Source organism: Mytilus californianus, unplaced genomic scaffold, assembly GCF_021869535.1.
Source record: "Mytilus californianus isolate M0D057914Y unplaced genomic scaffold, xbMytCali1.0.p SCAF_7, whole genome shotgun sequence".
In the NCBI taxonomy this organism is placed as follows: domain Eukaryota; kingdom Metazoa; phylum Mollusca; class Bivalvia; order Mytilida; family Mytilidae; genus Mytilus; species Mytilus californianus.
The window spans coordinates 26153120-26169756 of record NW_026262723.1 but is presented as its reverse complement, the minus strand read 5'-3'; the positions used below and the strand labels follow the sequence as shown (position 1 = coordinate 26169756).

At 32.4% G+C, this 16637-nt stretch overlaps 1 protein-coding gene across 1 annotated transcript; it reads left to right on the top strand.

The window, feature by feature from the left end:
- Positions 1-726: 726 nt before the first annotated feature.
- LOC127708307 (uncharacterized) lies at positions 727-12633 on the top strand. Its single transcript, XM_052213156.1, has 10 exons — positions 727-1093; positions 1779-1941; positions 2451-2621; positions 2966-3142; positions 3607-3711; positions 4031-4437; positions 4741-4995; positions 5433-5531; positions 5904-6815; positions 12568-12633. The coding sequence occupies exons 1-10, from the start codon at positions 926-928 to the stop codon at positions 12631-12633; spliced, it is 2523 nt and encodes an 840-aa protein (XP_052069116.1). The 5' UTR covers positions 727-925.
- Positions 12634-16637: the final 4004 nt, after the last annotated feature.

The following is a 16637-nucleotide window of genomic DNA, read 5'->3' as shown; positions in this document are numbered from 1 at the left end:
ATGTTCTATATTAAAAATGATGATGTAGACAGTCATGAATAGTTCTATAAAAATAAATGTACATGTATATGGATATACTCACTGTATGAAAATTGTACACGTATATACATGTACCCTTCATTTTTTATATATATACTGCTCATTTAAATACAAACTCATTAATATTTTATTATAGTATACACTTGCATTAATACTATGTGTATTTATATTTTAAAGATTATGTAAAGTACAATGAAAGTATATCTTTTCTTTTGAATTCTTATTTTGGTACATGTACATGTATAATAACAAAATGTACATTCAAAATCATCTATAACATATACATGTATGTACATGTAACTTCCAAACAATAGTTATTGTATATATTTGATGATCTGGATATGGGTGACCCCTTCCTTTATCTTTATAATTTTTAGACCATTTAATCTCTTCTTATCTCATATATTTTGTCCATTATTTTATTATTCTGTAAACCACACCCAGACCCTCATACATGTACACAAACCCTTGATTTTATAAAAATGCAAATTTTTCAAATGTTAAAAGATACGATACATGTACAATGATGTATATAGAGACTTAATCCATTTTATATACATGTACTTCTGAAATTCTTATCTAGAGGTCTTTTTTGTTTTTGCAGGTTCAAATAGGTTTTAGGAGTAGTCGGCGAAACTCACTTTTGCAAGGCCCTGGTAAACTTGCTTACAGAGCCATTGTGATGAAACAGTACAAAACAGCATTAAATCACCTGCTTCAAATAGATGAGGTAAAGAAGGATTTGGCAACTACTGTGAAAAAGGCACTTGACGATGAAGCACAAAAATTATGTAGATTGAAAAGTTCAGTATTCAAAGTTTCCAACATTTCAAAGTTCACATGGAGGTCAGCAATAAGCCAGTTAGAGAGTACATGCCCAATAACAATGGACATTTTAAGTGCTATTATTGGAAATAGTAAAAAGGACAAATTAGTGAAGACCCCAAGAATGGTGACCAGTATGGGTGTACTACTTTTCAGTAGAAACAGGCAGATGAACACCTTACAAGCAATTAATAGTGTCATGATGTACAGAGGACATGTGAGAACAAGGGTAAGTAAAATACATTTAGTATACATGTACATGACATGTGTATATACATTTATTATATCAGAGGTAACCTTAAAATCTTGTTGTTAACTACTAAGGTTCATGTACATGTATTGTGTTTAAGGTATTTAGCATTCACTCACAGGAGTACATGTAACTGCATGCACAAGTTAAGAGTAAATTAAAGTAGGTGATAATGCACATCCCTTTAAAAAAAAGTGAAGATAGATAAATTTGTGTTCCATACACTGTATGCATTAAAAGCATGTCATAGCCCTAGGTTATATATATATATGCTGTAATCAAATATCATGTTGTCAATGTAACTATGAAGTTAGATAAATTTGTGTTCCATACACTATACATATACATTAGTATGCATTAAAAGCATGTCATAGCCCTAGGTTATATATATATGCTGTAATCAAATATCATGTTGTCAATGTAACTATGTCTACATAGTAGAAGGGGAGGGTGGATTCAAACCATATCCATATATGTATGCTTAAGTCCCTATTCAAAAGCATTTATTTAATATTGTTTGGAAAAAACCTGGACCCCCCCACCAAATTGATCATGCTATACCAAGTTTTAACAACATGTACTCAGTATGCTGAAACATTTTATAGAATTGTAAAATTTAACTCAGATATACAAATTAATACAACATATTATGTCTGATTTTTAGGTTTACAGTACATTTAACAGAGCAGGGATATGCAACTCCTACAAGGCAACATTAGGCTTAGTAGATCAAACATGTGAAAACTTTGATATGCCTGTCAAGAAGTGGTCAAAAGAGATGTCTAACCAATATCAGCTTAACACAGTCACAGAAGATAGTAGTTTAGGTATATTGAGTAACATGTGATTGATTTAGGAATTTGATAACTTAAATAATAGCTATCATGGTTAAATATTTGCATTTCAGTGAAATATTTAAATTAGGTGTGTCAAATACATGTATGCTTTTCAGAAGAAAAAAAAATTGTGTGACATCAAATCCAAATAATGATTAGCATGATTAGTTAATACATGGACAAGGGAGGATGATTCTATGGTTTAATTTTTTTTATTAGTTTATAATTCATGTAATTATCATCAAAATTTAAGAAACAAATGATGTAATTACATATCATGCCATTTGCAAATATTTGTTTGATTTCAATTTCTTTTATTTCTTTATTTTGTTTTATAGCATACACTGTACAAAATGTATATAAATATGTACATGATGTACACAATCATATGTATAGTTTAGTATATCAGTATATGTACTATTTAATATCATCAGAATCTGAAACTTAGGATCTTTTACTTTAAAATTCCAGAACATGTGAACATGCCTTTTCTTTTGTAGGAGACCATTGCTATTCTACTATAGACAACACTAGTACTGTGACCTCTAGTGACCATTGCTACTCAGTTGCACTTCTTGTCACAGATACCCCTCTCAAAGGCAAAGAGTCAAATGGTGATTTACCCTCCATTGATGCTAACGAAGTGACAATCCCAACTATAGAATGCTTTGGTATGTTGATGCAACAATTTATATGCATACATGTACATGTAGTTTACAAGATAAAATGCACTGTCTTCAATATATATATATACAATGCTATTAAATATTATAACTTTGAGACATGGTTCAATGTCTTATTTCAGGTTAATCATCAAATCATATTGTAAATTTTTGGCTTATATTTTGAATTTATATATTTGTTTTTCTCGCACCAAAATTATTGAGCCATTATTCTAGACATTGCTAGATGGAGAACCAAAATTGAAAATTCCAAAAAATAATCATAACAGTATTATATATAATTATAATGAAATATGTGTCCAATGTATTTCATGTATTATTCTTTTTTTTAGATGATTATTATTACGCTACTCCAATTACCAAGGTCTCTGATGGGGAATTAAGTTCTGTGCATCCTGTTCATAGCCCACTTTTTGTTGGTGAGATCGAACTCTCAGATACTCCACTAAAAGACAACAGATATTTGAATGTCCATTGTGATGTGTCAGTTTCTACTACAGAACCATTTGGTATGTTGTATATAATACTTTGTAACTATTGTGGAGGGAAATTTTCAAACACAAGTAAAAAAGTTTCAACACATTTGAATAAACCACGAATCACAAGCTTGTGCAATCTGCTGAGTAAAATCAACACTCCGTTGTTGGACCTGCTAGTATAATGCGTTTTGTTAAAATATAACCCGAATAATTCAGTTGTTTTATTCAAGTAAGTTAAAATATACCTTTTTAGCTCATATTTTTGGTCTTTCGGAAAATGTTGTTGGTGCTGTATTTAGACCCCTCCATGTATAGCAAGAAATATGATTTTGCATGCACACGTATAAATATTGTGTTTTTTTATTCAACTCAATCATAGGTTTGAACATTGTTTTCAATTTAGACTTGCATATATATATATTATGAAAAAATAGGGAATGTTTTTAAATCTTTAAAGATTATAGTTCTACATGTGTACTTTATTTTCAATGCAGATGATACCTTTGATGTTTGGGTACCAAATGTTACAGAAGAACAAACAACTCCAGATCTTTCACCAAGAACTCCTGTTGTAAAATGCGTGACTGATGCAGCTATAGGTATGTTTTTTATTTCTTTTTATATTAAATTTCAAGTAATAATACAATCAGGAAAAGGACAAAACTGGGAATTGTTAGATTAGATGAATTACCTAAGACCAAATAAATATTTTTTTAGGATCAGTCACCTTGTGTTATGTTGATTTCAGAAGTTGACCTTTGTAACCCAGATATTGCTTCATAAGAAGTTCACATGTTAGAATGCTTATGTTTATGAATTAATAAACATGTATATTGTCTAAAAAGGAGACTATTTTATTTAAACATAATTGTAAAACCTTTGTATTGCATACCATTATATTTATTGATTAAATTTCAGTCATAAGCCAAGATGAATCACCATTTACTACAACTCTAAAGGAAGCTAACAGAGATGGCGGATCCTTTCAAGTTGTGATGGACAATTTAAATTTACATCAAAAGACCAGACATAAAACACTTGATAACAAGAACAAAATACACAACTTAGTTCATTCTATTGCTGTCCATTCTCGTGTGTCAGGATTGGATTTGGATTCAACCCATCCACAGGCTAATATATTATCCATCCCAAATGATGCATTCATCCCTGGAGACCAAGAGTACTTTGACCTGCATCAGGACTTCAAGACATTGATGAAGAGAACTCTTATTGAAAATGTACCATGCTTGGAAAACTTAAAGTATTTAGTGGAATACCATATCCAGCATCAATATTCAAAGCAGTCAGAAAAAAAGAGCAATGTTGTAAGTGATACAATATTTTTAAAAGATAATTTAACATACCTTTTAATATACATGTATAAACAACAATGATCTAATAGTCACAATGTACGTGTATATATATATGATCAATTTTATGAGAAAACAAAGTAAAAAATTATGCTGTTATTTTATAAAATAATTGATCATTTGATACATGATACTGTAGGCAAAACTAAAATTTATAAATACGTGTATATATTTATGCTTTGGTTCAAGCATTTATTACCTATGTTCTATAACGAAACAATATTTGTATGTTAATAACAAATTTCTTTTTTTTTTAAGATTCCTTTAGGCATTTTAGAGAAAGACGAGAACATCATGGAACAGATGATTGAGATAATGGAACACCTGCAACAGTATGTGCCAACAACAGAGAACGGTAAAATGATACCATTACTTCTTGGAGGAGATGCATTGAGTGTAGAAAGGGGTGATGGAGCACAGAGAGCCAGACAAGATGCAAGGACACCAGAGCAGAGGCTAGATGGATACGTTTGGAAAAGTGAGGACTGGCATGGCCACATAATATCATTACAGGTAAGAGCATACTTCTTTTCTTCAGATTGAAAATGTAGTCATAGTATTGAAATCTTTTACCAAGTACTTAGTATTGAAATCTTTTACTAAGTTTTAATTTTTTTTAAATTTTGTATGTCATTTTTTTTTAACATTAAATTTGATTAACAAGCAGAAATTAACTTTCTGTTAAATATGAGGGGCCTGATGGGTTATTTTCGTTCTTCGTGATCGGCGCATTTTCGCTATCGTGATCCATTTTTCTACAGATTAAACTCTTTTTATATTTTCGTGATCTGTGATCAGGTAAATTTCTTTTCTGTGAATCGTGATTGACAAAAAAATCAACTCGTGAATCGTGATGAGACCCCCCCATCAGGCCCCTCAAATATGTGTTTATGAAATAATGCCATTCTTTACATACTTATTATAGCTTTGTGTAATTCTCATTATTACAGGAATCATTTAATATGCTGTTCAAAGGCTCATCATCTGGTGAAAGAGGAACACTGTTCCAGTTAAGGAATATGCTTGATAGACGTGGAGTAAAATCAGAGGTAATTTGATGAGTATTCAAAATATGCAAATTAAAGAAATATCGCCAGACACAATAGCCCAATAACATAGGAATGTAATAGTTTAAAGAGGACACTGTAAAACTCCCATATTACAACACTTGAATTGACACGTAGATATTACAGGGATAATTCTTGACTGACTGTTCTGACAGTCAATTATGTTATGATAAAAAGGAGATGTCGGTGTACATGAATGAGATAGCAATCAAACAACAAAAATCTCTAACATTCCGGATGGCATTAATCTCATTTTTACAATTCTTATTATAACTTAGTGTCATTATAATAGAAAAATATTATTATCACAATACTTTTGCTTTTAGTAAATCTTTTTTTTCTTTACCCAAACAGGTGACAAAAGCAGTGAATGATTGCAGAGAGTTTATGAGATTGACCACTCAAGGTTTTATACTCCTAGCTGCATTACAAGTCCTTGGAGTAGACAACTTGAATGAATTCGATAACCATGTAAATAATCTTGCAACAGATGAACAAAAAGCAGAATTAATGGAACATATTGTTCAGACTATTGTTGATCGTTTCATTAAGACAGAACGGTTTACTCTAGATTGTGATGACATAACAGAAGACAACAATGAAACCAATAGAGTGCCATGCGGTTATCCTGGTTGTCCAAAATCTTACCTGTTGGATGGACTGTGTCGGCGCAACCATCGACAAACTTGTCAATATAAAGATTTAAATATATTACAGCCACATGAACCAGTCGCAAATGAACCAAAGAAGAAGACAAAGGAAAAATCTGCAGATTCCAAAACTGACTTTAAGTTTAATTACACATGTTGTGTGCTTCGGGATGGTTTGATGGACTGGTGTAGGGAAGACTCAGCCAAAGAGAATGATGGTGATCGCCTTTTTCGAATGTGGAAATTTGATATGCTTAGGTTTTCAAATTCAAACCATACAAAATACCGCCTACTGGCCTTTAAACTTCAAGCACAGATTATGGCTACATTACCTCCAAGGCTTGCCTTTGAACTGAAACATAATCGGTCAATTAATATCCATGGCGGAAAAGGTGGGAACGTACCAGGTGACCTGGCCTTGGAATTCTTCAACATGAGAGCCAAGGATGCTTTGCATGCGCTGCATGGAAATCTAACATCAACGTCCATAAAACGTGTTGGTAGAAGCCTTCAAGGATGCAACGACATCATGGATGCATATGTAAATGGTCTAGGAGAGTATTTTGGAAAGCCTTCAAATTCAAAACCATCTTTGAAAAAGGACATAAACATGATTGTAACACAACTCCAACCAGAGAAACTATTCAATGAAATTCCAGGACGTTATCACAAATCCTTTCAATATATTCAATTCGATCCACTTTCTGACCTGAAAGGGAAGACTTTTAACAAATGGCTAACAGAAAAGAAGGAAACATACGCCAAGATACAGAGACGGAAATCATATTATGTATGAAAAAAAGGTGCTAAACTGTGAAAAATTGTTAATGGTGGCTTTAAAAAATGTTGTATAAATACATGTGTATACTTGATTAAGTTACTCCATTTTAATCATACATTTCATGTCCAATATCAGAAAGCTTTCTATTATGTTGTGTTTTTTTATTTATAACTTGTGCTTTTTGTTGTTTTAATGAGTTGAAGGCAGCCCATTAGTAGCATGTATAAAGTTTTTTTTATTCATTGTTATTTTGACCTCTAGATACTGATTCTTGGTTGTGTCTCTTAAAAGTATAAAAATATCATCGTCAGCTGTACATGTATTGCTTTGAAATGAGGCTGGTTTTATTTATAGTGCATTTTTTTTTGTATGTGTTGGTTTTATTTATGGTGCATTTTTTTTGTATGAAAAACATGACTGGTACCTGCATGATAACCTTTTTACTTTCATGCATGTATTTCAATATTTTAAAGTTAAACATGTTTATTAGTCAGCCTAGTGCTAACCTTGAAAATGTAGATTTATGTGTAATTCAAAGAAAAACAGCCATCCTTCTAAAAAACTTATGTATTTATATGTCATGGATACTACCAATAGTGCATCACTTGATCATTTCTTCTTTAGTGCATACATTTTGTAATTTATCATTTTCTTATTTACTAAGAAATATAAAATGAAAACATCTTCTGTGCAATACATCATTTTCTGTGCAATAACAGTAGAAGTAATAATAAATGCAGTAATATGTTAGCATTTAATTTTTTACAACTGTTATGATTATTGGTGTTTTTTTTTTACATATATGTTATATGTAATTTAAAGTTTTTGAATGTTATTTTAATTATTATGAAGTGAATAGTGCAATGTTAAGAAAATTGTGATATTTGTGTGTGTTATTTTTAATCTTTGGTATACATGTATCTAGTAGAAACATTGACTGTCCATCAATCCTGGAGATCAACAATAATAGAACTTCATTTTTATGTTTTCATAGTGTGAAAAAAGTAATTGTTCACAAGTCATGTGCTTTATTTACTCTGTATGTATACTGTTTAAATTTCATTGTTTTTCATCTGTCAATTAAATTATTAAAAATTCAGCTTGGAAAAATTCAAGCAATAATAAACATGAAAAGCAGTCTTAATCATATTTTGTTACATTTTTTTGCCCAATTGATATGGTTTGCATCACTAGGTTAGATTGGTGTCTTTACAAGACTTTCCAGCTGTAGTTGTGAAGATTATTGGAAGCAAATGTGATGATTCACTTACATTTCCAGCTATGATTTTATCTTGCATATAAAAAAGAAGATGTGGTATGATTGCCAATGAGACAACTCTCCACAAGAGACCAAATGACACAGAAATTAGCAACCATAGGTCACCGTACAGCCTTCTACAATGAGCAAAGCCGATACCGCATAGTCAGCTATAAAAGGCTGAGTAATGACAATGTAAAACAATTCAAACGAGAAAACTGAAGGCCTAATTTATGTACAAAAAATTAACGAAAAACAAATATGTAACACATAAACAAACAACAACCACTGAATTGCAGCCTTTTTTTAAACATATAGAGATGATATGATAGCCAAACAGACAACTATCCACCAGTGCAAATAAGGTTGATTTAAGCAACATAGTATAAGACACCTTACTACTATTTACAGTAAGCCAAACTCACCATACAAAAATACATGTAGCTGATTTGTCTGAATATTTTGGCATTTTCTTCTCTATACTGGCTTTAATTTGTCATTACTAGTACATGTATTGGTATTTATTAACATATCACTTTCATAATGATATTGATTACAGGATTGATATCAAGGACATGAGTCTCGGATCCTGCACAAAAGTTTTCAAATTACCAATAACAAACTGATGCATCTTCATTTTGTCTACAAGCAAAAGTCCCAAACTGATATTTCATTCTAAAAGAAAGAGATAGGTACACGAAGAAGTTAACATCCAAGGTTACTCATTTTAATGCACCAGATGTGCATATAAATTCATACATGTCCTGTGTCCTTAGTGACGCTAAAGATCAAAATATTAATCAGTCTAAGCAAACTGAAATCAAACTCTGAATTGCTGATACATTTGTACAAATCAAAAAGGTCAAAAAGTCTAGTCCAACCAGGAATAAAAGCGTCTTGGGACAGAAAAGTAGGAATTCTCATTGAACAACCAAGTATTATAGAAATTTAAACCTTTGTGCGTGAATATTTATTTGTTATTGCCAATTGAAACTACATGAAGACTAATTGAAACTTTCTTGTATCCCTGGTGCTTTCTACTGGAGAACTGTCGTACACAAGCATCGCACAAGTTGGCACTCCAAGGCGGGTGGGGAGCAAGAATGTGAACTGGGTGTAGGGTATGAATGATTCGTTCATTGTTGAAGACCCAACATCAACTGTTAAGATGAAGAACAGGAAAAGCCCTGTTCATTGATAATTTTCTATGTTTTCTATGTATTGTGTGCAATTTTGTCCCATGTACAACTACTCCATATCCTTTCATTTACTATTGATTTTATTGCAAATCTCATTTCTGTGGCTCTGGATCTTGTTACCCTTTAGTTTTACACCACGTTAATTGAAGCAAATTTTGTGAACCCTATATTGGAGCATTGTATGGAGTGAATGGAGAGTTGTCTCATTGGCACTCATACCACATTTTCTTATATCTATGTTAGAGCACCCTAAAAATTTGTAGGGATTTCTTGTTGTTCCAATTTAATTTCTTTTTATTTTTTTGGTTGACATGTTTGTCTTATCGGTTTCTTTCCATTTTATTAATGATGTTGACAAACAAATTTTTATCTTCCCCTTGGTATCTTCTGTGTATTTTTAGGAGACTCCTGTTTTTATTGGTGGAGGATAGGGTGGTGTTTCAGACTGCTACTGGTTGTACATGTATATTTGTTGTTGACAGCATATATTTTGGTTCTCGCTAAATAATTTCAACTTTTAAAGGTACAGGATGCTTTAATTCTTGATATTTAGAAAGGACACATGAATATAATAGAGGTCTATGTAGTAAATATTAGGTGTCTATTTTCGTTGTTGGTTTTTTTGTCTCATTGACATATTCATCTTAAGTGAAAGTATGAAATGTACTTTTGGTTCAGAGAATTTCATGACTGAAGATCCAAGATTATTCAAAGGTCGATCAGAACATCAAATATGTATGAACTCTGTTAGATAATTGTCTCAGTTGAAATCATACCACATCTCCTTATTTGTATATATAATTAAATATATACATGTAACAAAGAATAGATTTAAGGAAACTACATACAGTTTATTATAACACACGTTTGAATTTATAGACAATAAATTTAGGATTACAATAATATACAATTTAATGTCAGAAATCATTGTTCATTACAATATCAATGGTTTTTGTCAAATTTTTTCGTACTCTAGCCAGTAAAATAAAACACTTTATAATACACATATGAAACAAACAAAATTTACATAAAAAAAATTTGCTACTGTCATTCCTAGAAAACTTTGAAGATAAATTTTATAGGGGAAAAAGATAATTAATTGCTTCAGAAAGTCTTTTAGTGATTTGAAAAGCGACTATTAAACATTAACTAAATAACATGATTAACCTTTATTTTTATTTAGTTAAATGTGTTGATTAACTTGATCCTAAAAGAGTCATTGTTGACTGTAATACATAAGCATGTATATACACATGTACTGTTAAAATATTAATTTGTTTAAATTTTTGTTAAATCATTGTTTAAATTTACATGTGTATTTACAAATGTAACTGCACAAAAATTGCAATAGTTTTAAACATGTTATAGGTTTTCTATTTCTTCTATCAACAACAGTATGTCTTCAGCATAGTCATGTTTAGAAAGCCCCAATTCTATCACATCTTCAATACACATAATGGTATCAGAATGACGAACTATTTCCTCTATTAACTGGCAATCAAAGTCATGGATGTTGCTTGGATTGTCTTCACATATAACACTTTGGTAGTCTTGCAAATTAAGTTTTAATAATTTCATTTGCTTACTAGTGAGACACCTTACAGCCAGTTCATCACACACAACAGATTCGCTTACATTTGCAAAGTCAACATTACACCTCGGTATGAAACAATTGTTACAATTGCACTGCTCTGAACACAAAGAGCAGCAAAAACACAGACCTTTTTCAAAGTTTGATGCCTCGCTTAATGTTCCCAATCTGAAATGGACATTTAGAACTTTACGAATACATCCTGAAGTGCGACAGAACTCTCTCATAGCATCAGTTGATCTGTCCTTAGCAATGTCTATACCCGAAAAGTACAACACACAGACACATTGTCTGCCGTCTCTTCCACCACGACCGCTTTCCTGCGAATATTGCTCCAAACTACGAGGGGCACCCCAGTGTACAATTTGTTCAACATCCGGTATGTCGACCCCCATACCAAAAGCCACAGTGGCAAATACAAGACGTAACTTACTGTCCTGTTTTGGGAATTCAGACAGCACTTGCTCCTTATTTTCTTCTGTTGTGGAGCGATGAAACATGGCAATTAGTCTACTATCAAAATTCAGAGTATCATCAATGTTAATGTAAAAATGTTCATACAAATTTGCACATGCCGCTATATTTCTACAATAAATGATTGTCTTCTTTGCATTTTCCTTGTTTTCTAGTATGTCTGCAAGGATCCAGTGAAGTTCATCTGTTTGTTTTCTTGATTTCTTGATCACATACGTAAGATTTTTTCTTTCAGGCAACATACATACGGTTTGTGTCTCTGATTGGCACATATCAAGGTGTTTAATAATCCTTCTTCTCATTTCTTTGGTTGCAGTGGCGGTCATTGCTATAAAAACTGTTTTGTCAGGAACAATGGAACGGAGGTGTGCAAGGTTCCCATATTCTGGTCTGAAATCATCACCCCTGAAAAAATATATACAAAAACCATAAATATTTGTTATGCAAATATAGATACTCATAATACAATGTTAAACAGTGCTTACTATGAAATAATGTTCGGTGGACATTATTTCATGGGGGACATTATTAAATCCTACACATTATTAAATTGTTTTATTGTTACATTGTAGCAAAAAAACAAATGATTAAAAGTATATGTTATAAATATATACATACAACATAACATGTATCGTTTGAAATTTTTACAGACTGTGTGGTACAGGTTTTGTTCATTTGCAAAATGCCATCCAGTCTCTTGTGGAGAGTTGTCTCATAGGCAATCATACTTCTTCCACATATTATTTTTTCATGCATGATCTTAATCAAGGCTTAGATCAGCTGACAATGTTGTATAGTATAGACACACTAATAGTATCATTTTAATCAATACCGTGATAACTTACCATTCTATGATGCAGTGAGCCTCATCAACAACAACAGCAAAGAGGTTGTCGTGAAATATTCCAGTGGTAAAGCAACGTCTCCAAAACCCTGGTGTCAAGGCAGCTTCTGGAGAAGAAAATACCAACTGATATATACCCTCTCGTATCATATCAGCAATGTTCTTGTCACTTTGGCATTCTCCAACTAAAGTTGCTGAAATTCCCATCTTATTGAGCTTAGAAACCTGATCTTTCATCAAAGACTGAAGCAAGCACTGTACCAGGAGTATCTCTCACAAGTCCATGAATCTCGGGTAAATGGGAGTATATTTTGCTTTTCCCATATCCTGTTGGTAGGACAACGAATGTATCTTTAACCTCCATGATGTATTTTACCGACTCAAGCTGTTTTTCTTTAAAATTAAAGGCATATTTCATCTCTATTGTTTTCAAAGCATTAACGACATCCATTTTGATTGTTTATATATTGCGGGCGGAAACTGTTTTCATAGATTTGCGCAGACTCACAATCTGATCGTCGCCGATTGGCTCTCTCTCACAGAGAGCCAGCGACGCGACCAATGATCATTAAGAGTTCAAGCCCTCGCGTGGAAGTAAATCGGACACGGAGAGGGATTGAATTATTCGAGTTACTTTGGTAGCGTCATATTTTACCGTTCTAGAGTTATGCCCCTTTACAAATGGAAAAATTGCTGGATTTTTTGTTTCGGTTGTCTAACTTAAGTTTGCCTCAACTAAATGTTATGAAACGTATACACAATGCTAATTACCACAAAACTTAGAGCAAGTACACATTTGGGTAGCGTCACTTTTACAGTTCTTGAGTTGTGTCCCTTTATAACATTATATGCAAGCAAGGTCAGCATCTGTGTCCATTCCCATTTATTTAGTTTATTTTTTTAGAATGCATTTCTTTAAGGTTTGATTTTTAGCGGAAAAAAACAAATTCGGTGACCTTATTTAATTTCTACTGTAACGTCACCACAACTTCTATACTCTATGACGCTATTATACCATACAGTGTCGTAAAAAAATCGTGAGCGTGAACTATTCCTAACTATTGCCAATTCTCAAGCGTAGTCAATTGATGAGGAAATAGACTTACTAGTTTTTAAGGACATTTCTGCTGCCAATACAAAAACGCACATTGGCAAATATGTAAATATACTGCAAGTGAAAGAAAGTCATGTATAGACTGTAACTCCATCTTTTCTAAATTAGACAGGGTTTCACATCTATTTTTAAATATTTGTATTGTCCTAATTTTTATGAATCAAATATCGAGTTGAAAATTGTCCCGATTAACACAGTGTTGACAGAATGATTCTCATGATACATATTCTAAAACTGAACTTATAGTTCGCGCAAACCTCCTCAAAATTTGTTGTATACTCAGATATCAGAATGTCTGTAAAGGTGCTCGTACTCTTTCTAAATGATATCAAAATTGCCCTATGCAGGTACAATCTTCTCATTTTATAGATATCAACGTCAGAATGACGATAACAAAAAGTATTGAGACATTCAATGCAGTTAACCCTGTAACGATATACATATAGCAGGTTTATTTATACGTAAGGGAGCTACCATTTGACTTTAATTGGGGGAAAAAGGGGGGAGGATGAAAAATGTTGTCCTGCATACTTTTTTTTTAATTGTAATCTCTGTCCTGCCTTTTTCTTTTTGTTTTTCCCTCTATTCGGTCCTGACGTTTTTTTTTCAAATTTCATCCCAGCCCCCTCCCCTAAAAATAAAATGGAACCTTCCTTATAATATTAACGTAACGTCACACTGTCTGGTACATGTATCAATCTTTTGTATCAACGATTTATCTATTTACAGGAAAGGAAAAGAACTTCTACCCAAGACATGATACATTTACAGGAAAGGAAAAGAAGACTTCTACTCAAGGCATGATATATTTACAGGAAAGGAAAAGAAGACTTCTACTCAAGGCATGATATATTTACAGGCAAGGAAAAGAAGACTTCAACTTAAGGCATGATCTATTACTGCTGTATAAAGACACCAAATAAAGGACAGAGCTTATTTTCTATTTAATCTGTATGGTTTGAATTATAATATTTGCTGTAAATGTTGAACAGTTGAAATTAAAACCACATTCTGCAAGATTATAAACTCACTTCAAATGTGTCAATTTTTTTCATGGTCTCCCATAGGGTGTAATTTTTTTCAAACGGGCTGGGAATTTCACCAGATTAAATTGATTGATTGATTGATTTGTTGGTGTTTAACGCCACTTTCAACATAATGTGCTATTTCGTGGTGGTCATTTTTTATTGATGGGGGAAGCCGGATTGCCCGAAGAAAACCACGAACCTTCGATAGGAAAACTGACAATCATTGGCCTAGTCAATTAAGATTGGAGTCGAGCGCACCTTGCACGAGCGGAATTCGAATTCATAATCTCAGCGTTGACTGGCTAGTGATACAGTAGTTGGACTACTTGTAGCACTTGGCCACCGAGGACCCGACAGATAAAAACATACGAGTTAATGTATAGCTATTCAAAAATAAGGGGATCGGGTATGATTGTCAATAAGACAACTATTCCTCAAAGATCATTTTAAGTGGTTTTTAACAATTAATGGCAACCTTACGGCCTTCAACATGAGAAAAAACATACTGTTTAGTCGCCTATTAAAGGCCTCGATATACATGATTACAGTTAAACAAGATTTTGTGAGGAAATTAGCCCATTTCCTATACTGTATCATCTCTATCTCTGATGTTTGTTGTTTAATTTATCAGTGTGAATGTTTCCCCAGCCAATGATTCCTTTCAATTGTGTTATCTGCTGCTGAAAATGTTTCACCGCAGTGACTCTTTTCTATTCTTACAGTATCTGTTAGACGACATACTTCTCGCTGTTGTATACAACGGAATGTGCAATCATTGTGCAATGCATGAGTATTTTTCTTCAAGCCTGTGAACTTATTTTGGTTATCATCTCTGTGGGAATAATTCCCCAGTCTATAGATAACTATTTGGTTAAAATCTTTGTGAAGAAATTTCCCCAGTCTAAATATTTTTTTTGGTTATCAACTGTGTAAGGAAATTTCCCCATTCTATTGATTTCGGTATCGTTCCCATCTTTTTTGTGAAATTTCCCCAGTCTATGGATTTATTTTTGGTTATGAAATTTTAGTGATTTCGTTTTCGTTATCATCTTTTTTGGGAAATTTCCCTAGACTTTTGATTTTTTTTTTGGTTATCAACTTTGTAGGGAAATTTCCCCATTTTAGTGTTTTCGTTTTCGTTATCATCTTTTTGGGGAAATTTTCCAATTCTATTGACTTCTTGTTGGTTTTCATCTTTTTGGGGAGATTTCCCCATTCTATTGACTTCTTGTTGGTTATCATCTTTTTGGGGAAATTTCCCCATTCTATTGATTTCTTGTTGGTTATCATCTTTTTGGGGAGATTTCCCCATTCTATTGACTTCTTGCTGGTTATCGTCTTTTTGGGGAAATTTCCCCATTCTATTGATTTCTTGTTGGTTATCATCTTTTTGGGGAGATTTCCCCATTCTATTGACTTCTTGTTGGTTATCGTCTTTTTTGGGGAAATTTTACCATTCTATTTATTTCTTTTTAGTTTCATCATTTTGGGGAGATTTTATCATTCTATTGATTTCTTTTTCGTTAACATCGTTTTAGGGAAATTTCCCCATTCTATTGATTTGTTGTTGGTCATCATCTTTTTGAGGAAATTTCCCAAATTATTGATATCTGATTGGTTATCAACTTTATTGGGAACTTTCCCCAATACTTGTTAACAAATAATTTCTACGTTTCCTGTATATGTAAAGTAAAATGTGTTTATTTCTTGAGATTGTTCTCCTAGTTTTGTTGTGTAGTGTTATTTGATACCATTATCAAATATATGTGTTACAATCATGCCAGTTAAATGTTTGTTGGAATATTTTGTTCACACAAATAGAAAACATCGAAAAAAGAGAATAAAATAGAAATTCTCTTTTTGAAATAGATTGCGTTCTCTAAAAATAACTAATCTAATATAATTCAATGCACAATACACATGTCACATACACTTCTGTTTCGTATTTGATTGACTGATTGATTGGAAAAAAAACAATAATTTAGAGAATATTCTTAGAAGTGTTGAGAAGACGAACATACATAGGATTCAAATCAGGTTTAAACTGAATGTTATTGTTTTCTGAGGGGATAATTCCTAGCAATTTCTTTTTATCAAGTGCCTTAAATGCATTTAAGGTATTCCAAAAAAAAGGGTCACAGAAAGTTGA